The 24,199-nt window shown below is 40.7% G+C and overlaps 1 protein-coding gene across 10 annotated transcripts in view; it reads right to left on the bottom strand.

The window, feature by feature from the left end:
• PPP4R1 (protein phosphatase 4 regulatory subunit 1) overlaps nucleotides 1-18,404 on the bottom strand; it is a 64,522-nt gene extending 46,118 nt beyond the window's left edge. The window contains exons 1-3 of one of the 10 annotated variants that reach the window (XM_056483337.1): nucleotides 18,053-18,404; nucleotides 17,739-17,783; nucleotides 3,213-3,348 (exon numbers count right to left, since the gene is read on the bottom strand). In XM_056483337.1, the coding sequence (XP_056339312.1) occupies nucleotides 3,213-3,348; nucleotides 17,739-17,783; nucleotides 18,053-18,059 (188 nt within the window). In that variant the 5' untranslated portion in view covers nucleotides 18,060-18,404. The other 9 variants (XM_056483334.1, XM_056483336.1, XM_056483333.1 and 6 more) reach the window with 9 other exon arrangements.
• Between the last annotated feature and the right edge of the window lie 5,795 nt (nucleotides 18,405-24,199).

Here is a 24,199-nt window from a genome sequence, read left to right on the forward strand (position 1 = left end):
ACTGTTGCCAAAAACCTTTTTTCAAAGGACATCAGGTATTCTCCTAAGCGAAAAGCAAAGATGTACTTCTACACACAAAGAAGTCTGGCACGAGGATAGCTTCAAATTATCCACATGGATATATAGATACAGTCTTGACAGCCGAGACTGACCATACTCGTGAACAAGTCTCCTGCCAAGATGTGCTTTGGTCTGAAGAGAAAAAGCAGCAATAATTCCTCACAGGATTATGAAAATGAAGGATCTGTGTTCAGGAACTGCCTCACTATTTAAACAGATTTATTGTTGAGTGTTCTACACTTCTGAGCCTTCTAAATGAGGAATGGAAGCAAGTTCATGGCAATAAAGATTAGAAAAACCCACAAGGGATTTTAACATGAAAAAGGGAAAGAGAAAAAAGCCATGCTCCAAACTGCACCAGCAACCAGCAAATGGCTTTTAAAGCAAACAGCAAAAGGGAATCATTAGCCCTGTATGTATGTACATACACCAGTGCTAGACATAAGAAGACCCTGTGTTTTAGGGTGATGGCTCTGGCTTTCTGCTCAACGTCTGTTCTTGCTGCAATGTGATGGATGCTGGATTATTAAGGCATATGAGATGCTTCTCAAACCTGGTCTGGAAGCGGCTTCTTCAATAATCACACTACAGCCAGACTCCCACTTGCCTTATTTTACAGACACAAGGGTAATTTATTGCAATATTTGTCAGGTTCCCCTCTATTCTCATAGACTAAGGCAACATCTGAGGTACTCATGAGCAACACCTAAGCCAGTAAAAGTGTAAACCATAAGATACCAAAAAAAAGTTGTCACAAAGCAACTACTTCCACTTGGGAAACTGTAAAAGCATTCCCTCTCTCTCTCTCTCCTTTTCAGTTAATCCTATCAAAAATCTTATATATTTAAACAAAGAAGACATTCCTACTTCCAAGCCCCATCTCCTGAAATTTTTTAGGACACAGACACTGATCCATTTCTATCTCAAAACAAATGGCTGAGAAATCATGAGTGCTCAAGGAATCCACTCAAAGGAGACTACACTTTTGCAGCAATTGTTAAAAATCCCTTCACTTTAACCATTCAATACAGACATTCATTTGCACAGATTGCAAATATGCTGCACAAGTTGATGATTAACCAGACACAAAACAGTAATAAAACCAAATGAAAAGAGAAGTAATACATAAAATGAAATTTGAAGATAAAAAATTGTCATACTAAAAGCAAATTCATCCAATTAAAGGGAAAAAAAAATCTTACCCTAATTTACCCAGATTTAATGATTATGTTAAAAGAGTTTGGAATGTGCAACATGAAGCTTTCACAGAAATGCAGGCTCCAGGTCACAGAAACAACCAAAACATTATTAACTCAATCACAGTATTTTAAAACTTTTAAACTACTCATTAGTAATTGTATGTGCTGATACCATTCTAAGACATAGGAATAAACAAATTAATTTAATTAATTTTTTTCCTATTAAATGCTCCAGTTGCTCTGCTTAGCAGAAATCCCTCCTATATTCTGAGACTGACTAATGCTGAATCATCATATATTGACTGCAGTAGTCACTATCATTTATTGTGATCTAAATGTTACTCACAGTTACACCACTAAAAATTATCATTTGCTATTTCCTGTATTTTCTTATGCTACATAACAAAATAGGCCTATGCAGAGAGCTAGGATTAAGCATGTTTGTACCAGCAAAAATATTCCAAACAAGCAAACACAGGGGGGGAAAAAAAATGAGGAAAAACTACAATTACTCCAACCACCTTCCCCTGCAGGAAAGCACAGAATGCATAAAGCTGGACAGAGCAATTACAAAGATTCCAAGTTTATGCATGCCTGATATCCAGTGCAATCCATACTGAGAAATCAGACACAGTTTTTTCTTAGGTGGGCAAGTAAAATATTAGGACCAGCATTCTTGATTAAAATTCAAGAAACACAACTTGAGTTTCTCAGTTTGTTCTCCTCCCTACTGGCTTTTATTACATAATTGTCACCTGGAGCCCCCCCAGAAGGCTCCTCTTCCCTCCTTCCCCATGAAAAGCCAAAACATGCAAAAAGTTAAAAAATATTAAATTGTAAAATACAACAAACTTTGGATTTTAGGAAAAAATCAGAATCTGAAAATGAAGTGTATTTTAGTACTCATCTGTGCATACAGGTCTATGCAGGTTACAACAAGAGAAACCATTCTGCAATTTTCAGCTTCGATTCAATGGTATGTTCACACATGTAGTGTGGAATTTTAAGTACAGTTCACGTGACTAAAATCAAGAACAGGGCTAAATCCTTTACAAACCCAGGCCACGAACAACAAAACAGAGGCTATCCTATTGGGTGGCTGATCACAGACATTGCTTCTGCATATTACTGTATTAAGAATTTAACATTAAAGCAAACACACTTCATTAAAAGCTTACTTGAAGCCCAAACTAAACCCTGTTCAAATAAAATACCAGAAAAATCTCAATGTTTACAGATTTCATACATTTCTGTGATCCTGTTACTGTTTACATTTCCAATTAAAATAAACCATGGGTTTGAATTTCTCCATCTGAGTGCAGAGTGTCTGAGTGCAAGGGGATGGGATGGGATGTGTGTCTGTCTGAGGTATGCTACAATACCTGTGCTTTTAAATGAAACAACCATCACAGTGGCATTGCAGAAATAAAAAGGGGAAAATGCAGAACACGGTGTTAACTGGGCAAGTTCACTTTCAATAACAAGAAGTAGCGATACTCAAACTGTAAACTACAGAGGAGACTGATTCTGTAATAAAGTTCTTGGGTTCCTCTTGGCAATCTCTTGGCTATTCATTATGCTCTCCTGACCTTTCATGAAGTATTTTCTTAAAATTGCTGTCACACAGTTATGGATGGACCTTACAGTCCTGTGCCAACAGGAATTTTAGCATCTGCACAAAAACCTAAACAATGTGCTCCAATTAATGAAGAAGTTCAAGAAGTCCTGTACTACAGTCACTTAAAAGGTGAACTTATGTATTTCTGTTATCATTAATAGTTTGCTCTAAGTAGGAGGTGCATGAGCAAACAGAAGGAGGGGTGGAAACTGAAGAGTTTCGTAAAGGTGTTTTTTGAAATTATTTGTATTCCATGCAAATTAACTTCAGTCAGATTTGAATCAGATGAATAGTTTGCATACCATTTAGCCAGACAGGACATTTAAAAAGCATACCTGTTAAATATGTTCTCACTTGCTGCGTACTTGTCCAATCTTCCCAAAGGCGTCAACATTTCATCTTGTGAGACAAAGTCCAGGGCTGAAGGTATAATAATCACATCAGACTCTGAGCTGTAGTCATCCACACCAACTATCAGAGACATCAGAAATATTCCTTATAATCACAGTAGTTTGACACTAAAATGATGTCTGTTGTTGGTCTGAAATACAGATCTAGGCAAGGTCCCATTTAACAATATACTTAGTAACTGCATCACATTGTTCCCACCAGCTTCCCCAGCCCCCATAAAGTCCTTTCTATACAAGTGTGACTGATGATGTATAAGTGGATTTTGAGTCACTTTCTCTAAGTTCCCAAAGTAAGATTCATCACTAAACTTCCTGAGTATTTTTTTACCTTATGTTTTTCTCAAGCAAATGACTTTTATCTAATTGTAAAGTCAATTTTTTAAAGACATGTACTCAAATCATAGCTGCAGGTAGCCCAGAGTTTATACAACATGATCTAACAGACCAAAAAGACTTTGTTCTAAAACAGAAAAATATAAATTAAGCATATAAAAAAAAATAAAAATCACTGTGTTGCTAGATCTGACTACCAAATAAAATGGGCACAATTCATCTACTGCATAATTATTAACCAGCAAATCATCAGGGAACTTCACATACTGACCGCTCTATCAACATAGAACCAAATTAGTGGATAGAAGTCCAATCCTGTTCTGCAGAGCTGTTTAAGAATTAGGATTTGAATTACCACTTTTTCAGTTTTCATATGCCCTCAAAACTGCTCTAAAACTCAATCCCATAGCAAAGACACAATTCTGGCTGCAAATAAGATCACCTCTTTGAAAAGCCACTTCCATTAGTCCTGAAAACACAACACTACAGTAGACTACCCCTACTCTTCAGTCTAGCCAAATCTCTCTGAAACACCTTTTCATAACTTGCAAATAGAGAAGATCAGAAGACAGGTCTACAAGTCAAACAATTACCTTTTTTACATGAACTCTACTAAAGGAAGAAAAAATATTATTGTCCTCTTACTTTGCATACAATTATGCTGTGCTATATAAATTGCTTGCCAAATAGTGTGTCATTATTTTCAACATTCAGAATACATAAACAGCAGATGCATTAACATCTTCCTTACTGTACCTCAAATGTCAAAAGACAAAGACTGAGCTCTGGGAGAGTTATATTTTTAGACATAAACTAAGTTAATGGCACCCTTTCACCAACAAAGTAATTTTCCCATTTTCTACACAGAAAATCCATGGACATCAACCGGTCCCAACCTTGCACAAGGCACCAGATTTTGCAGTTGCTGATAGGACATGAAATTCTTGCCAGAAATCAAATGAAATGTGATGGGAAAGAGCAAGTGTGTAAGAACAATCTGAGTTGGGAGAAAGAAAGAATGTGTACTAGGAGCCAAAGGAAATGGAAGAGCAATCTGAGAAGAGGAATTAGTGGTGTTAGGTATGTCTAAGGTAGAGGATAGAATAACAAACTGCAGAGGAAAGAAGGGAAGGTTGAAAATAAAGATCAGCTGCAAAAAGCTATTGCAACACAAAGGGAAAGTGTTTAGCAACTCCAGGTTTGCATAACTGTTTGAACTTGTGTTTGGCTTGGGTTTGTGGGTTTGTTTGGGTTTAATTTTTGTTGTTTAGTTTGGGCTTTTTGCAAGAATCAGTTTTATTTTCACAGGAAGTGAGAGGCGAGTAAAAATGAACTCCTAATGCAAGTTAGGACTTTATGCCAGGTTAAGTTAACAACTAACAGGCTACACCCTTTCTTTCACAGGCTCCTAGGCCTTTAATTCAACCCATCAGTCAACTGAAACCAAGGATTTTTCTGTGTTTTTAGTTCTGCCACCTCACACCTAGACTATTTCAGCTGAAATTATCTTCAGCTATCATCCAGTCCAAATGCCCAACCAACTCATGGCTGACCAAAAGTTACACCACTTCCCTCTCCACTTCCCATTCTCAGGAATCTACAGAAAGTGATAAAGTCACCCCTCAGCCTCCTCTCCCAAACTCAACAGCAAAATTAATTCTGTGACAGGGTCCTATTTGTCTTTTTCAGTGTTTTGATCATACTGTAAATTTAAAAACATAAACTGAAGAAACTACGTTAAAATACCAACATAAAAATAACTATACTGCTGACAAAAATTATTTAACTATCAAACTCATGAATACAAAAAAATGCTGACCATTACATGCACCACCAATTTTACTCACTCCATTTCTTTCTTCTCAACCTCAGCTTTGTTCTATGTTCCTCCTCATACCCTCTACATTTATTTTTCTACAATTTTTGCCTCATTAAACCAGTTAAGTCAACCCTCCTGCTAAATCCACTCTATATCAGATGTAAATACCAACGATAAAAATATGAGCATCTGCTTACAACTTATCTGTTTGATGCCTCCTACTAGTTCAAACAGAGAGTTGTGTGGATTTGGCTCTACTGATTTTATGAATTGTAAAATCAGGCTTAGCACTACATTGAGCTTAATGTGCCCCAGACACCAAACAACATTCATTACTCAAATAATTCCAGCATCTCAGCTCATAGTTACAGCACCTTGATTAACACAACTATAATACAAGGAAGAAAAGGGTGGTAAAAATAAATCAATCAGCACATGAACAGTTCATAGTTCTAGTAAAGTGTTGTTAGTTATATATTCATTTTCACTTTCATGACACCTATCCAAATCAAAAGATACAGTCCATTCTAACAAAGAACTCCCATTCCAACAAAGCCCCTCAAGTGGATGTGTGTCTTCAACTTGCCACAAACACAAATCACCAACATCTAACCACTCCCCATCTAAACTGCATAAAGGACACACTTGGCATTATTCAATAAACCAAGTCACTTTGCTGTTCCCTTCACATTATACCAAAACAGCTACCAAAAAGACTGTTAACTGAATATTGTATTGCCTCTTCAGCCCTACTCTGCTTTCCATCCAACTTTGAGCACTTGACTAAGTATCACAGAACCTTCTGTGAACTTTACAAATGCAAAACACGCCCTTAAACAACACAAGTGTACTGGCTGGGACATAGCTGAAGTTCTCCATAGTAGCTGATATGGGGATACTTTGCAGATTTCCAACCTATTCACTGGGAGGGCACCATGAGGAATAGAAAAGGCCATGACGATGTTTAAGTCCTGTCTTCAACAGTAGCACATCAGTGATTTACCAATACTAGTTTCAGCACAAATCCAAAACACTGTCACATACAAGGTATAATGGAGAAATTTAACTCCATGCCAGTCAAACCCAGTATAAATTTTTGCTAATTCAAATGCAAAACACACAAATTTCGTCCCACTTCAGAAGGTAGACCAGACAACAGGACCACATATTACTTATGTACTGTAGAAAAAATATGGGTCAATTTTCTTGTTTTTCTCAACTTTTTCAAACAAGTATGGACCAAATCTACAGAAAGCATGTAAGCTACCAGACACCACTGAAAACTAATGCAAGTGCACAGCCTTAACTACCTTCTAATCTGGTCTTACATGTTCACACCAGCAAGCAAAAGTAGGACCAAAGAAAACAGGAGTGTCCATAAGAACACACTACCCCAGGAGTTTAAAGTCACTAGTGGTACCAGGAGGAGAATCAGCAAATGCACAATGATGTCAAAACAGAAGGAAGCATCACACAACAGGACAGGCACTATCTTTTGCTTCCATGTCTGACTGTCATTAATCTGTTATATTACAGAAGCCAAGTAATTTCTCTGTGTACCTTTATTTTCCTGTCAAATCATTTTTGAGTGGTTTTTAGAAGTTCTTCAAGCTTGCCTATCTTGCATCTGGTCAATACTGTACTGTGTGAAAATATATATTCACATTCCCTGCTGTAAGCTCTCCTGTTTCCTTTAAGCTCTCCTCTGTTTTATGGCAAGGATTCAACAATAACTTGACACAATTATTAACTAACATGAATTATACTGCAATCTTGCTGAGGCAGACCATGTTTGGAGGTGTTTAGTCAACCACTGCCAAGCTTGGCTGAGCATACAACAACAAAACAGAGGTCAATTTAAAACTCAGTCCCCTGTAAAACCACAGCCTCTAGGTCAATTTTCAAAGGAGCTGGTTTTTCTACTACATATCTCATCTTCACAGTATCTTTCACCCAGGCCTCTCATACTGAATCTTTTACAGAGAGGTGCACAAAATCACATTTGAAAAAGAATAACAACTATTTTTTTCTTTTTTAATAGTGCAGGAACAATTCTCTACCATACACTGTTCAATAACAAGTATGTATTCTTTTTGTTGTTCTGTATTTGGTGTGAGCTCCATAGCAGAAACATATTCTTCTTCGTTTTGGTATAGAAACTCAGTGACAAAAAATGTATTTTAAAAAAATAAGCAATTTTCAATTCTGAAAGCTGAACAATAGACAGCTTTAAGGATTCAAGATTTCTAGCTAATATTAACAGCGCTCTCATTTTATCTTCTGTATCCCCAAAGAGTTCTCTTTCAAAGATATAATGCAAAATCTATATGGCAGATATATCTGCTAAAATTGACTAATTTCATCCAATTTTAGTATAAGCTACTTATCACACTCTACATCAATTGTTATCATATGGATATTCAGGATAATACAGCACTAACACATAGAAAAAACTGAGTTCTGTTCTGCTGTTCAGGCAAGTAATTTTTCTGCTTAACTGTAAAGCAAGAATTGTAATCTTATGAGCGCAGACATTTGCTATCATGACCACAAAATAAGAGCAGCAGGTTTTGTTCTAAATTACTGCCCTCCATGCTACAAAAGAATAAATTCACCTTAGATTCAGACTTCTGCAGAATACAAGTAGTAATCTCAGCCCTTCAATATTGTAAACACATTCATTTCTATATAACTTTCTGCAAAAACATCACTTTGCATCTGATGTGCTGCAAAGAGAAATTCACCGCAGCATGAGCACTACTAATGCTTAAACATCTGTATTTGTTCACAGCTGAACTCACTACTCTTTACCCTTTCCTACTCTGCCCAGCTCTGGTTCTGTGGTGACAACACAGACCAAAGCATCCGTGACACTATTTCAGAATCATTTGCTACGACATATTTACTGCACTGCTTCAGTAACATTAACCAACAGCTATTGCAATGGCAATCACAAAAATTTCACATAATGTTCTTGTCATGCTGAATCCTACCACCCTGCCTGCCCAATCCAGGCATCACTCACTGGAAATCACAAAACCCACCATCAGAAAGTAGGAGGTGTTTTTTCCATGGGACACTTAAGAACTACTTTCTTCCTTTTCCTCCTGCTGTAGCCGAAGACTGGAAATGCAACTGAGATGCAACAAAGTATGAGACTCTACTAAGCAAAAGTCATCACTGCAAGTGATAATCCTAGAATCCAGCCCACATACCATATTAGCAGAAACAAGAACCACCCTTCTGTGTTCCTCCCCTAAATTTTCCCTTCAAACCATGGAGCACTATTGGACTTGAGCCTCTTATGAATGCCAAGTTACCACACCTGTATGCACAGACTTTCCTGTCTGAACTCCAGGTTTGGTGGGACTGGGTTTGGGGGTGGAGTAGAGAGGCAGGAAGAAGATAAGAAAGGTGGAAATGCAATACAGCTCTGATGTAATTACCACATTAGTCCCTAAGTAGCACTGTGACAGCAGAGGTTGCTAACAGCTGGAAGCAGAGACACAGCAAATCCTTTAAAATAAAGCTCCAGTACAGGTTTGGAGGGCTAGGGGAAGTGAACACTTAGCAGATGAAAGACACAGGAATCAAAAAATCAGCATCTGTTTACACACAGAACTGATGCAAGTTTGGCACGGCAAATTTCAAAGACCCAGTAGTCTAAATATAACAGTCTATGAGAATATTTTCATTTAGCAAAGACCTTCATATAAAGATAGCTATCAAGCTGCCACACAAGTCACATTTCTCATCAAGCATCAGAGGAAACAAGGGGCAGTACAAAATTCTTTAATCAATGAGAAGAGGTACAGCTATACACAGGCTTGTTTCTCACAGCATACACAAGCAGCATTGAAAATCCTGATTTGCTCTTAAAAAAAAGGAATAGTTCTATCTCATATTGCTCACTAGTCATTTACTTGCACAACAGATGAATGTACCTTCTACCGGTTAACAGTCTGACTGGCAACAAACGCTGCTCCAGAGGAAACTGAAACAAAGAGAAGGACATCCAAGCTACCAGTTAAAACAACAGTTTATATCCTGCCTGCCTATTTCCTGTAGGGAGCATGTGACACCCATCACCAAAGCACTCAAGCTCCCTGCTATTTAAGTCCTTGTCTTCTAACCCTTCCAAACAACTGCATGCACTTAAGAATTGTGGAATGAGGCTGGAGTGAAGCAAAAGCCAGCTACTGCAAGTAGGAAGTTCCTCTAAGGTACTTTTTCTCTTCTACAAGGTCATTAATGTCAAGGAAAGGTATCCCTTTTCTCTCTGCAGAGCACTGCTGCTCATGGGATTTTTAATTGACCTCATGACTGACTAAGAATTTTGTAGAACTGGGAGGAAAATCCTACTTCCATCTTCAACCAACCTACCACATGGTCCTACCACAACAGGATATGTGCATTCACTGTGCTCGGGGCAATGCTCAAATTCTGCTACAAGACTAGGTACAGACAAAAACACCAAGGTCATACTGTATGTGCCTTAACATTGGACTGACTAGAAGGAAGAGAGATATGAAGCAAGCAGCTGAAACTCAAACACTCAAAAGACTTGTGCAAGCTTTGCAATGCTTGATGTGACACCATGAATTATGATATATCAGCTACCAAGTGTTGCTCCACTGTGTAGTGACTTCAACAGCATCATCTCAGTAACTAAAATACACTTACTTAGGCTAAACACTGCAGAGAAGGCACGCTCTACAACTAGTACACCCATAAGTTATAAAACATGTCTTTGCAACATAAATCCCTTTTAACTTCCTAACTGCATTTTTCTTCTCTCCGCCTAAATCCCAGATAATGTTCTTGAAATGCTGCTTGACAGCTTTCAAAACTCTTGGTGGGATAAACCTCTGTGTTTTCTGGGCATACAGATAAATTCTTGCTGCAACTCTCCACACTCTTCCTGTCTGTGCTCAGTATAAAGTATAAAACTGGTCTATGGGAGAAGGTTGAGCAGTACAGAATGCAGTGGACTCACTCTTAGAAAAAAGTAAGAACAGCCATGGGTGTTCATTTCAATGCAATTTAATGTTTACATTATTTGCACAAGCAAGCAGCCCTACAGACTAATCAACCTATTCCTCCTGTAGGCTAGAGAGGAAGGAAAAGGTAATCTCTCCCCTATTCTAATATTTGGGAACAGTTCAGGCACTATGGCAACACCACAAAAAAAAATTCCCTAAGCAGATTAGTTTATCAGAGAAAAATGCTTTTAACGGTCTGCAATATCATTCATATACCATGTCCATTTTATAAATTAATCTATTTAGTTGTCCAGAAACTGTACAGAGAGCAACACATATTTACGGTACTATCTGCCTCTCTATTTTCTTTACCATAAAAGCAGTAAGAAAAACCCACCAAACCAGTGGTCTTAACTGTCAGCACACTTGTTCCGCTGTTGCAAACAAACACCCTTCACAAACATACTCTGACACTTTCAACCATCCAGCAGGGTTTTAACACCCTACTGCGAGAAAGAACTGCAGCATCCCTCTCAAACCAAAGAACAGCCACATTGGTTTCTCTTATACTGTACCTTCTAAAGCAGACAGAGGAGCCCTGATATTCTGGGAACCTTTCGGGGCAGCTGTCCCTGCCTCACTCTTCCAAAGAGATAACTGTTCCTCCAGCTCTCAAAGCAGAAGCTGTCCTTTCATCCAATTCTGCCCATGTTATAACTCTTGCCATGAAAACTTCCTGCCCACACAGAGGGAAAGTCTTAGCAGAAGAGGGACGCACAGGAAAGAAAAGCATTTTATCTTCAACACACTGCAGTCTTCCACCTCCACAATAGGTCAGCGGCCAGAAATGACTGCAAGCACCAAGGTTTCATTATCTTGAGCCTAGAATTTTGAACATTTCCAGCTCCTTCGTGATGACTCTTTCACTCCCCCTGTTTTTAGCTGCAAGTGGGAGCGAAAGGGAGAAGGAGGAGAATACCCAAAGCCCTAGAAGGTAAATCATGAGACAAGGAAAAAAAATAAAAAAATTGAGGATCCCTGCCAGAGATTGGATAATAAAAGGTGGCTGGTGAAAGGCACATTCCCAGTGCTTTTCAGAAGTGCTGCTAGTGGCCTCAGAAAGCTGAAAGCCTAGAAAATTACTTCTTCTTCAATCCTCTCCTTGTAATGGAGAAAAAATGTGCAGCTGCATGAGGAAGGTTCATTAGCCTACATCAAATCAAGCACAATCCTTTCCTCACATCATTTTCTTTTCTCTAGGATCCTAAGAGGCTGCTGGAGAAAGAGAGACTAAGCATTACCCACCTGAGACCACTAACACCAGAATTCCATGGGGACACAGCCATCCACCTGAGTCTCCCAGTTTCTGTGAGGGTCAATCACCACATTAAAAGACAAAGAAATGAACTGAAGTGTTGGGAGAATTAAACCCTGATCTCCAGGGAAAACAACAGACTTAACTCATGTGCTTCATTAGCATTAAGGAATGGTTATCGGATTCCCAAAGGAGTAGAATCTGTCACACCAGAGAACTGATTCCAATCACTACAGAAAGTCTGCCATTAATTTCTGTTAATACTCCTTTTGCAATGCTAAAATGCCAACCCAGTAACTCAAACTATCTCAGCACTCTTTCACCAGAGCTCAGACACTGATGGGACCAAAAGGTCAGTACTGCAACAAGGCATTTGAACATCACGTTGGAAATTTAGCTATACCCCAAGCTGGAATTAAGTCTAAGAAATGACAATGTGCAGCCTTATACAAAACAACTACCACCATAACGAAATCTGTTAATTCTTATTCTGTGATGAAGGAACAAAGAAACTACAGTGCAAAAGCTTCTGATATTACTATGTACAGCTGTGAGAAAGGGAAGGTGAATTTTAACATACTGAACACATGTTAAGCCAGCATAATTCACTGGCAGAGAATAAAAACTACAACACAGCATCAAGCTGTGACTGTGATTAGACACCACAGGGAAATACAGACTGATTTTACAGAAACAAAACAAAACAAAACAAAACCCAAAAACTTTTTTTTATTTAAATGATCATTTAAAAAGGCTAAAAATAAATTTAAATTAGCTTCCATTTGGAAAAAGACTTGTGCCCTACTCAAAGTCTAACAGAATAATTTAATTAAAAGCATTCAACCAACACAAGCTCACTGCTAATGCCAGATGATTTGCTCATTACCTGGAAAAAGAACGTTGATAAAACAGCTTTTGACATCTGCAGATGCACAAAGAGAATTTTCTTCAGCTCAGCCAAATAAGTGTTTCACTCACTGAGAAGCCTGCTGGGAGGAGTGGCTAGACCTGTCCTCCCTCTCTAATCAATGGAAAAGAACTTAGTAATAAAAATAGAGATATGTTGGATCATCACTACTCTGTTTTTAGTTTTTAAAACTGTTTCATCCACTAGTAAAACTCAAACCGTAACATTAGATTCGCCAATTGTAAAAACTACCTTATTGTTGAATTTTAAATCGATCATACCATGAAACACTTGTGTTAAAGAAAACAAGTTTACACATAGGTGTGTGTATATATGTATATATGTATATGTATATATGTATATATAAGAACTCATTCAACAGTTCTAAACTAAAACTGTCTAAAGGATGTGTGGATATTGAAAGTCTATTTTCTGCATTTTTAGTTAAAACATCTGGACACTAATGTACAGGAAAAGGAAATTCACTATTGTCAGCATGGCAAAAGGTAAAGTTTCAAAATCTGAGTAAGCTACATAACCACCAAAGTATGCATGTATACTTGCAGCTATCAGAAGTCCTGCTGTTGCATGCAAATGCAGCTGTCAGCTATCTCTAACAAAGACTTTTTCCCAAAAAAAAAAAAGTAAAACAATATTAAAACCAGATATGAGATCAAAAGTTTTCTCTCCTGATTCAAATCACAATTAAAATAACGAGTTGAATAAAGCTATCCCCTTTCCAAAGATGAATTCTAATTGCAGATGGCTCTATTTTTTAGAGCACACATCCTGCACACATCAGTGGTCAGACTGAAAGACGTCAGCATCATGGTACGTTTCATTTCATCTATCTGCACTGATCAGTTCAGCCTTCAGAAACAGCCAGGGGAGGGGGGAACACTGTCTGGCAAGAGTCATAAAGAACACTTTATTTTCCACAAGCCCATGTTTGCTTTTCAACCATTTTTGCTGCCTATCTTCTTTTTGGTTCTATACTTATCTTAGACAGTTATACTATTCTATTTTGATTTTGTATGCACAAAACAAAAGATCTGAAAAAACGCCAGATTTTCCTGACTTCTTATATACTGTACAAGATTTTAGACAGAAGAACAAGGAAGCCAGCAATCCAAGCAGTGGCATGGAGATTCTTCTTCAAGCTTCCACTTTGAATTTTTAAATTTTCACCCTACAGTTGTTAAGAGTGAGGTGCCCTTGGCTTTTTTTTTCTCTAATGGATAATTTCACACAAGGATTCCTCTTAGGTTTATCTTCACATAAATGAAATGCAATTTTATGTTCCTTATTTGGGGGGCGTTAGAGTCAATTAAGTTGTCTTTCACGATAAGAACTCACATCTGGGAATTAATTTTTCTTTTATAGCCTTCAGTACATTCACCCAGGGTACACTCACTGTCTTGGTTTTGAGTTACTTATCCTTTTACTTTAAACAAGCAAATAAGGAAGAGCCACTGGCTAAAGAATTCTGGAAGAACCAGAATTTCTTCAATTATTATCACAGCCTTTGAAATCAGGAGCTATACCTACAAAAGTGAAATATCAGCTAAAATGAAAATACTGAAATGCCATTTGAAGGCTATGTAACTACTTAAAGCAATCATCTGTTTCATGTACCAGGTGTAAAGTATGCATTCACCTCAGGAAAAAAAAAAAAAATAATCAGAGCTTTCCAGTGGTTACCAAGCAACCAAGAGAAGAAAAATAATATGAATCTTTCAAAATAGAAATGCAAACCAAAGCTGAAATTAATTATTTAAGAGTCAGTCCAGCTGGTTTATCAACCACTCTCTGAAAGCCTTTCTTATAAAAGCTCTTGTTTAATCTCTGACCTCTTAAACAAATCAACAAAAGGAAGGTTATTTTTTAAATAAATGCCTTTCACAGTATAAATTCTGAAGGTCTCCACTACTCCAACAGATTTACTGCTCTCTGTTGAAATCTAGGAATGTTTCATTAACCTAAATATTTATCAAGTTTTCTCCAGAGAAAAGGTAAACTTTGTTTCACAAGCAGCTATTAAAACAGTACTCCAAAACCATAATATTTTACTGTTCTATATTTCAGGTTAATTAGCATCCAGCAAGTTGGCATAATGAATGAGGAAAAGAACAAATTGTACAGTTGTACAAGTTGTTGATTAAACTCCAACTCTCCAGTAAAACACTTAACTCCAGAAACCTTAAAAGACAAAGATCATAAAACAGCTGTTCTTCACTCTGCCTATCTAAAATATGCACAGATGCTTGGTTCATTACTTTCAGCAGGAACTGTGTATGGCTGTTTGCTCAGCTCCACGACTTTCTCCTAATGCTTTAGAACATGAGCAACAAAAGGTATCTCTTAAGTCACCTTAATGATTCCTTCTTTAGGAGGAAACATTGAATCACACTCAAAATTCTCATTACCAAAGGGGAAAAAAACAAAACAAACTATACAACAATAACATGATTCAGATTTTATGATTCAGACTCAAACCTAGGCTCACTGATGAACTACAGAAGACTACCTAATGCAGTGAAATGTCCTAAGCCATATGCACAAAGACTCAACTTCAGATGTCCAACCCAGACTTGACACATGCATCTAGTCTTAAAGACTCCTGATTTCTCCAGCACACCCTCACACATTTCTTTCTATTGCTTGGTATCAGATCAGTTAAAAGCCCAAAAATTTTACTGAAAATATAGTTCACTTTTCAAAATAGCCAGTCAATCGATCATACTCTTTTACATTTATCTAATTCCTCCTCCTAAATTATACGACCAGGACCACAGGTATGCCTGCAAGTGTTTCTCTCTTATTTGTCCTTAAATATAGCTTAGTACACTTAATAGCAATAATGCAGCTGGCAGAATCACACAGGCATAAAGCTGCCATAACTTCCAGTTTTATCACTATTGCAACTCTACTGCTTCAGTAATACACCTCTAAACCAGTGTCTAACTCTGCTACTGGAAAGAGCTGAAAACATTTGAAATATTTACAACAGAGAGATACTGTAGGGTGGGGTTCAGCCAGGAGTTGCAACTTTCTGTCTTATTTAACTGTCTGTTTCACAGGTGCAACCAATCAATTGGAAATACTTTCAAAATTGTGTAAAACATGTTGTATATGTATAAAACACAGCTAATTCAAATAATACTGCCCAATAAACAGTATTTTTGACTAGATACATACAGTCTCCTTGATCTGTATTATTTTTCTTTGGCTCAGACACCACCCAAGAACAAATCACAGACAATTTAGAACTATGAAAGCCACTGTGAGACTGAACTACATCCAGACAACCCATATTGATTCATACACAGTCCTGGCTTTTTTCTCTTAAAATACCAAGCATATAAGTATTGAGACATTTGCTTTTATCTACTTCCATCAAAACCTCAGTAATTTTTAATGAGGTTTCAAATCTTTATATTTCGATGGCTTCTGCCTTCAGGATGCTCTCATCTGGACTGACTCATATCTCCAAGAATATTTTTTTTCATTTTTGAAGACCATAACATTAAGACCAGCACCAGGAACCCACAGCTTCAGTCACTCCTCCAATGACTACAGATAATTTCAATTCCGATCCTACAGTCAACTCAAACCATAATCTAAATGAAAACTTAAGAATGCTTTTTTTTTTAAGTGTGCCCCTTCAGAAAAAGTCCTCTGTAATAGCAGTTTTCAAACAGCGACTTATCATGCTGAATTAAAAAAAAAAAAAAAAAAAAAAAAGCCAGAGGGAAAGACTCCCTCTTTGTGCAAGGCAAAGCACAATAGGAGCCTTCTAAATGTCAGCTGACAAAAGTGAAAAAGAAGATGTATCAGTTAAATGCTCAAAAGTTTAAATAGCTCTCCTTTAAAAATGTAAGCCACAAAACACAAGGTTCTTTTCCTCCACTTCAGCCCCGGTGAGGGGATGCCCTGCAGACTGCACAGCAGACAAAACACCTTCAGGCAGCAAACAGGGGTCTGCATACCCACAGCAGGCGCCTGCCTCCACCCCCATTGTCACTTTCTACCCAAAACTCATCCTCCTCTGCCTCCAAGATCAACAGACACCTTCTCACCTGAGTAACATCTCAGTCTGCCACGCTAAGAGTTAGTAATTTTTGCACCACCCGAGCCAAAATTCTGCTACTTTGCACCCTGACATTAACTCTTCTCCACAGATCTCTCCGGCAGGGTCAGGACTCACTGAGCCAACTAGGCGTGAAAAGACTCCTGAGATCATCACCACCAGCCTGTGATGGAACATCACCTTGTCAACTGGACCATGCCACTGAGTGCCCCATCCACCTTCCTTAAACACCTCCGGGGACAGCGACTCCACCACCTCCTGGGCAGCCAATTCCAGTATCTAATCACCCTTTCTGAGGACAAATCCGTCCTGCTGCCCAGCCTGAGGCCATGTCCTCTCTCCTGTCTCTGGCTGCCTGGCAGAAGAGACCGACCCCCACCCGACCACAACCTCCTTTCAGGTAGCTGTAAGGAGCAAGAAGGTCCCTCCTTGAGCCTCTTTTCTCCAGGCTAAGCATCCCCAGCTCCCACAGCCGCTCCTCACAGGACATGTGCTCCAGACCCTTCACAAGGGAGAGAGAGCCTGAGGGGGAGGGGTGGAGCGAGGGGGAAGATGGGGCACACAAAAAAGCTATACAAAAAAAAAGAGATATAAAAGGAACGAGCAACCCACATGCCACTGCAGATGCGGCAGCCTTAACCTCCTCCTGCTCCTCCCCGACGGCGCCCTGCCGTGCCCGGGCCATGAGGGGACGCCGCCCCGCAGGCACAGCCTCCCCGGCTTCCATCCCTCCTTCCTTCCCCCCCCCTCCCTCGCTCCCTCGGGGCGGCCGCTAACGGCGCCCCCGCCCCGCCCGCCGCCCAACGCACCCCGCGGGACCGCCCGGCGCAGCCCCACGCGCGACCGGGACCGGGTCATGGACACCGGGAAGCGCGGAGCATGGCCATGGCTTCCTCCTCCTCCTCCTCCTCCCGCCGCCTCCCACAATGCACCCTGGGCGCTCCCCCGCGGAAGCCACTTCCTCGCCCGAAAGCCGCCCCGCCGCTCCCCCCCGTCCCCACTCACATCCGTCGATCTCCTCCTGCAGGTCCTCCTGGAGCAGCGACAGATCTGCGGTGGGGGAGACACACACACACACGCACCATGTGCCAACGCGCCCGCACACCCTCGGTGCCACGCGTGACCCTGCCCCGCCCGCGGGCTGCGCCCCCCCGACGCGACCCGCCCCGCAGCCCCTGCGCTCCGAGCCCGAACAGCGGCGGGCAGCGCTCCCGAAGCCGGGGCGGGGGAGAGGAGAAGGAGGGGGGGCAGAGGAGGGAGGGCTGGCGCCTCGCCGGGGAGGCGGCGTGTGCGGGAAGGGGGAGGGGGGCGATGCCTACCCGCCATCTTGCTGCTGCAGCCCCCGCGGGGCGCCCGGCTACATCCAGCCCGCGGCCGGGCGGTGGGAGCGGCGGTGGGAGAGGGCGGCACCCGTGCGGTCCAGGCCCCGGGCCCGGCGGCGCCGCTCCGCGTCCCCGGGAGAGCCGCGCAGGGAGGGAGGGAGGGAGGAGAGAGCGGGCGGAGGAAGGCGGGAGGAGGGGTCTGGGCCGGACACGCTGCCCCCGCCTCCGCCCGCCGGAGCCGCTCTCGCTCGCTCGCTGCTCGCTCGGTCGGGCGGCCGCGCCTCCCTTCGTCGCGCTCTGACTCACGGCCGGAGCCGCCCGGGCTGGCCCTCGGCTGGAGAGCGCCCGGGCTCGGTCGCACGCCCCGGCCCGCTCACCTGCCCCCCGCGCTCCTCCGCCAAACCGCGGCTGGGGCTCGGGCTCCTCCTGCCGCCTGCCGACGGGCTGAGGCGAGGCGCGGAGCTTCCCCTGCCCTGAAGTTTGGGTGTTGAGGGCTCACCTGGAGGAAGGGCCCCGAAGGTGCTCCTCGCCTTCGTAGGGTCGCTTCCAGACGCGGTAGCCGAGCTGCAGAAATCCTGGCTGCCGTGGGGTTACCTGGGCAGAAGGGTTCCGTGACCTACCGGAGCAGAGTGTGGCCAGCAGGTCCAGGGAGGGGATCCTCCTCTGTGCGCCCCGGTGAGGCCACATCTGCAGTGCTGTGTCCAGTTCTGGGCTCCTCAGTGCAAGAAAGACAAGGAGCTACTGCAGAGGATCCAGTGGAAGCCACAAAGATTATCAGGATTCTGGAGCAACTCTTATAGGAGAGGCTGCGGAGCTGAGTATGTTTAGTCTAAAGAAGAGAAGATGGAGGCGATTAATGCATGTATAAATATCTCAAAGGCAGGGGGTAAGAGGGTGATTCCAGACTCCTTTTGGTGGTTCCCTATGACAGGATGAGGAGCAATGGCCGTAAACTAAAACACAAGAAGTTTCACTTCATGAACCTCACTTCACTTCTTTACCTTGAGGGTGGCAGAGCACTGGAGCAGGCTGTGCAGGGAGGTCTGGAGTCTCCCTCTCCGGAGACATTTGAACACCCCCTGGATGTGTTCCTGTCTCACCTGCTCTAGGACACCCTGCCTTGGCAAGGGGTTTGGAGCAGATGATCTCCACAGGTCCCTTCCAACCCTAAGGATTCTGTGACAGGCAGCCATGCCACCACCACCACCATGAGCATCTTCCTCACATGAATTGCCAAGTTTCTGCAGCTGGGATCCCATGGCTTAAACACACAGGATATTGCCCCACTGCTGTGCCTTCCGACTTCTGCTTTAAAAACAGGCAGCTTAGTTGTACACAGGCACAAAGGTGCACACAGTTCTCTGCTTTTTTTAGCTGTACCTTTTGGTCACTGCTGATGATTCTCATTTCAAATCTTTTGATAGATTTTTACCACTGTAAATTGGAATATTAAAAGTGTTGGTTCAAACAAATGCTCTATTCAGTTGATAACCAGAGCACTTGATAGAGGAAAGGACCATTACTGGTACTAGTGCTACCTGGGAACATTACCTGAGTCTTTCACAGTCTTGTTTTAAATCTCCATAATATTTGATGAAGTTGTTAATACACAGAAAAGCAAAATAAATTCTTTTTTGCTTGCAAAAAAAGATGCAATTTCATTAGCACTGTTTTTAACTGTGTGATAGTATGTCTTGTAAGCTGCTTTTTAACAATTTTTGGTTTTATTTGGTCAATAGTACAATGATTAAATCTCCATAGTCATTCATTCTCTTTGCCATGGTGAATGAAAATGTGTAATCTTTTAAAACCCATACATCCCTTTCCTTACAATCGTGTAGAACATGCTCTGTCCTATTTCACACCTGTTCAATCTTTACATGAGCCACTGGGGCCTACTGGATAATGATTGTTTAACATTTTCTATTGTTCAGATATATAACCTCAAAATCTGAGTAAATCAAGTAAATTCACCATGACTAAGTTATATGAACCATGCTATTCTCTGCCAGTGTAATTGAAGAAGAGATTCAGGGGAAATACTTGACATCACAAATCTCTGACAATGCTGGATGGGATAGCAATAGACTTAGAACAGAGAAGTTAGGTGTACTTCAAGATCCCATTTTATTATCTTTATTACTGCCAGTTATTTCCAGGAAGTTCTCTCCCACCTTCTCTGCATTGTTCACCACAATCAGTTTTGCTCCCACTGAATTCAGTAGAAGGAATCTAAGAATCTCTCTCACAATTAAAGTTTGATGCACTTCATTTTACTGAATGAATCAAGGTGTCTGACACCTTGTTCCAACCATTAGGAAAGGACACTAATGCTCACAAGCCATAGATTACTATGGTCTGAGAGCACCAAAGCTACCTTAAGCATTATTAGAGTTGTCATCATAAGGAGAACTTAATGAGATACATCTAACTGGGTTTACAATGACCAGAATTACTGCTCTTAAAAGTGTATTAATAGTGTTAACTGCCACCAATTAATTATTGTCCCATATATAATTGTCTCTAGACTATTTAGGAATATTTTATGTGTATTTGTTTAAAGAGAGGAGGTATAATTTATTGAATAAAGCAATGAAAATGGCAAGCAGTCACATTGAACATAAGATCATATAAATTAATTTTGAATCTTTCTATGTGCTCGTGATCTTCAGTGGTTGGTTGTTTCTCTGTAGGCAGGACTGTGTGGTATTTAAATAGCACATAACAAGCATCAGTGTGTTATAAGTTGTAATTGTTCAGGAATTGCAGGGCTTTTTGTGCTTGGTGTTACCTGTAGAACATCAGACTTTGCTCCTCAGGCACAGATGGTTCCAGCACCATCAGTAGGAGCCATCAGGAAAGGCCTCATCTTCCCTGAGTAGGAACTCTGGCAAAACCTTGGCTCATACAATGACATACGCATGGTAGTGGCGAAAAATAATTTTGTTTTTAAAAATTGGCTTCATGCCAACACACAATGAAAAATCCTATTTAATAAATAAGTAACCAGGTATTTCTAAATTTGTGGGCCTCAGTAAATCCAGAGGTACTCTTTCAGGGCCTGATTCAAAGTTCAAGTTGATGATAAGATTCCCTGCCACTGGTCATGGATGAGGCAGACAAAGAACCTTCTAAGTGTAGGACAGATACCGACTCTTGCAGATAAATGGCCATTCCAAACCAGCACACCTAATTATGGAAGAAAATTTTCACGACAGACTTGCTTTATTAGACGAGACGTGTTAAGGAGCAAGGAATATAACCCTGCCAAAACATTCTAACAGATTTTGTGCTGGAATTCTCATAGTCAGCTTAAGTACCCTTACAGGCACTGGGAAGCAAAGAACTGAAGAATGATGAACTCGTATTCTCACACTCTGTCTCAAGGAAAAAACATACTACAAACACCACACCACTGCTTCAAGCTAGGGACGGAAGGATACAAATGGAAGTCTCCTTGACAAGATCCTTTGGATGTGATAAAAGACACCTGCATTGTTATCTATAAGATGTATATCAAAAAAGTTCATAGCAATTAGCAAGACATTTCCATAAAGTAAAAGTGTAGTATTTAGATAAAGTACTACATAAATCCTTGCAAACTTGCACGTTAAACACAAGATACCCACCTAGACATACTTGCAACAAGTTATTCTGTAGTTTGATTTGTGACATCTTTCCAGTTAAAACTGTTATGGGTGTAAGGACCTCGGGCTCAAAAACACTGCTGGAACTCACCCATGTTTATTTATTATCTAAGGTATTATTATCTATTTTTGCTCATTTGCTTGAAGAAGCAGGTCTGATCAGATAGTGTCAGCTTTCAATGTCCATATATTAACTCACTTTGCATTTCTCCCAGGCTACCTTCATGTGTGGGAAGAGCTTCCCATAAACATCTCTCAGCCATCTCTCTATCCTCCTTTGGATTCCTTTGCAAAACTCTCTTTTCCTGTAAAGCTTATCAAGAAATGGATCAGGGTTAGACTGCTGGTGCATCAAGGCAACAGCTTATCCTCTTGAGTAATCCTGACTCATCATCTTCTTGGCCACCCCCAGGTTTCTGTCTGCCTGCATGTGTTGTCCTTGACGTTCCAGCCACTTACTCTTTGCTTTGTGGACCATTGTTTTGTTCTTTGCAGAGCGTTTAAACAAATTTGGCCCATATCTAAATATACAGATTAAGATATATATACACACATAAACACACACATGCCTTTAATATGTATGGATACATATGAAAACCCAGTGGCTGAAGTCTGGGATTTGTGGTTGATTTTCATTTGAAAATATAGTAAAGCATCTCTGCTAAAAAGAGGTGTTCATCACAAAATGTTTCCTTTCTTCTCCTTTCCCTTTCCCTTTGCCTTCTCTTCTTCCCTTCCCTGCTCCTTTTTTTACCTCTCCAGTAAAAATACTGGAGAGGGGTAGGGTTTTGTTTAGTTTGACTTGGTTTTTTAAATATATTTATATTCCTTTATTGCAAAAACTTTTAATTGTGCATCACTCAGCTTTATTTAATTTTTCCTATTTACTGGGCAAGAGTTTGAGCTAGTGACTACTGGCAATCTTCAGCATTAAAGTTCAGCTACCACTGCTCTCAGAGAAGGCCTTGAAGAAGGATTTTAAACACACAATATGCCAGCCATTAATAAATTAATACCTAAATTTGCTAAGAAAGAGCCTGGTTAATATAAATTTTGCCTTGTGGGTTCCTCATATCATTCCAGGTCAGCGGCAAATTCTGTAGCAAGTTCAAATGACGCTCAAACCTCTTAAAACTAGGAAATACCCACCTGAGGTACATCCCAGTGTGGAATTAAGGCTGTACCTGGAGCTTGCAGTGGCTCTTGGCATTAATTTGCAAGCAAATCTCTTGCACTGGTGGCATGGAGTTGGAAGCTGTGTGGGCAAAATGAAGAGAGGCATGCAAGTCAGGAGACAAGTCCTGATGCCTCATATTTCAATTAAGACCGGTGGTGATATTCACAACTCCTTTGGCCAAAGGCCAAAGGGAGAGTGGTCTGTCATCTCAATGGCAGTGACATGAAAGTTTCTGTCTGAATCTGACCCTTCAGGTGCTGAAGTTGATGGTGAAAAAACACAAAGAATTACCGCATTAGAGGCTGTTTGAAGGAGATGGGTCTCAGAGTTTGACTGCAGACATGTACAGGACTCCTCATTTAGTAGCACTCACCTAGACACAGGTTTTCCTTTAAGAATATTTAAAAGAAAGTTTTCCTTTAAGAGCACTTAAAGTGCTGCAGCTCTGAGATGTTCTGCTTCAGGAGTCATGATGTCATGCATATGTATGTTACAGGAAAACTGAATCACTGATCAAACAACGTGGAGTTCAGGTTGTACTGCCCTTACCTTAGCTCTGGATTTCTTGCTTCTCAGAGCTGTCTATCTCACAGTCATATCAGAAGGGAACAAGACTGAGCAACAAGAAACTGAATCTTCTCCTCGCTGAATTCCCTGAGGAGGGAATTTGTTGGGTTTTTTTTTGGGGGGGGTGGGGGGGGGGGGAAGAAGCATTTGTTTGTTTGTGTTTGTTTTGTTATTTTGGTTTTGTTTGCTTTGGTAAGAGAAAAAAAGGGCAAATTTGGCTATTTCAAGAAACATGTATATGTGCAGCTGGGACACTATTGCAGTAGATACATTTATCACTCAACCCTTCATCCTAGATCTCCAAATCATTTTGAAAGGAAATAAATTATTCTCATCTTACAGGTAAAGAAACAGAGAACAAAAGAAGCAAAGTGATCTGCTTGATACTGCTTGACGCCCCAGATGGCAATTAGTGCATAAAATAAAATAAACAAAAAAAAATCCGTGCTATTTTTTGCTATCTGATGCAATTACATATATGACAGTACCAATCTAATGCATGGCTCCTAATGTGCCCACTCTCAGTTATGTGTCAGTCCAGACCCTCCCTGTTAGATTAGTCCTTAGGCCAGCCAGGCTCTCCAGCCTTTTCTCAGCCCACGCAGTCTCCCTTCCCCACCCAACTAGTCCCTGCCCGGAAATACCTAACCTGATATTCAAATTAATATATTTGCATTTATTCACTCCTTTGCTTCCTGGTCTACTGAGTTTAAATTTGCATCTCTTTAGATCTACTTAGATATTGGCACATGT

Source organism: Oenanthe melanoleuca, chromosome 2 (genome assembly GCF_029582105.1).
Source record: "Oenanthe melanoleuca isolate GR-GAL-2019-014 chromosome 2, OMel1.0, whole genome shotgun sequence".
NCBI lineage: Eukaryota > Metazoa > Chordata > Aves > Passeriformes > Muscicapidae > Oenanthe > Oenanthe melanoleuca.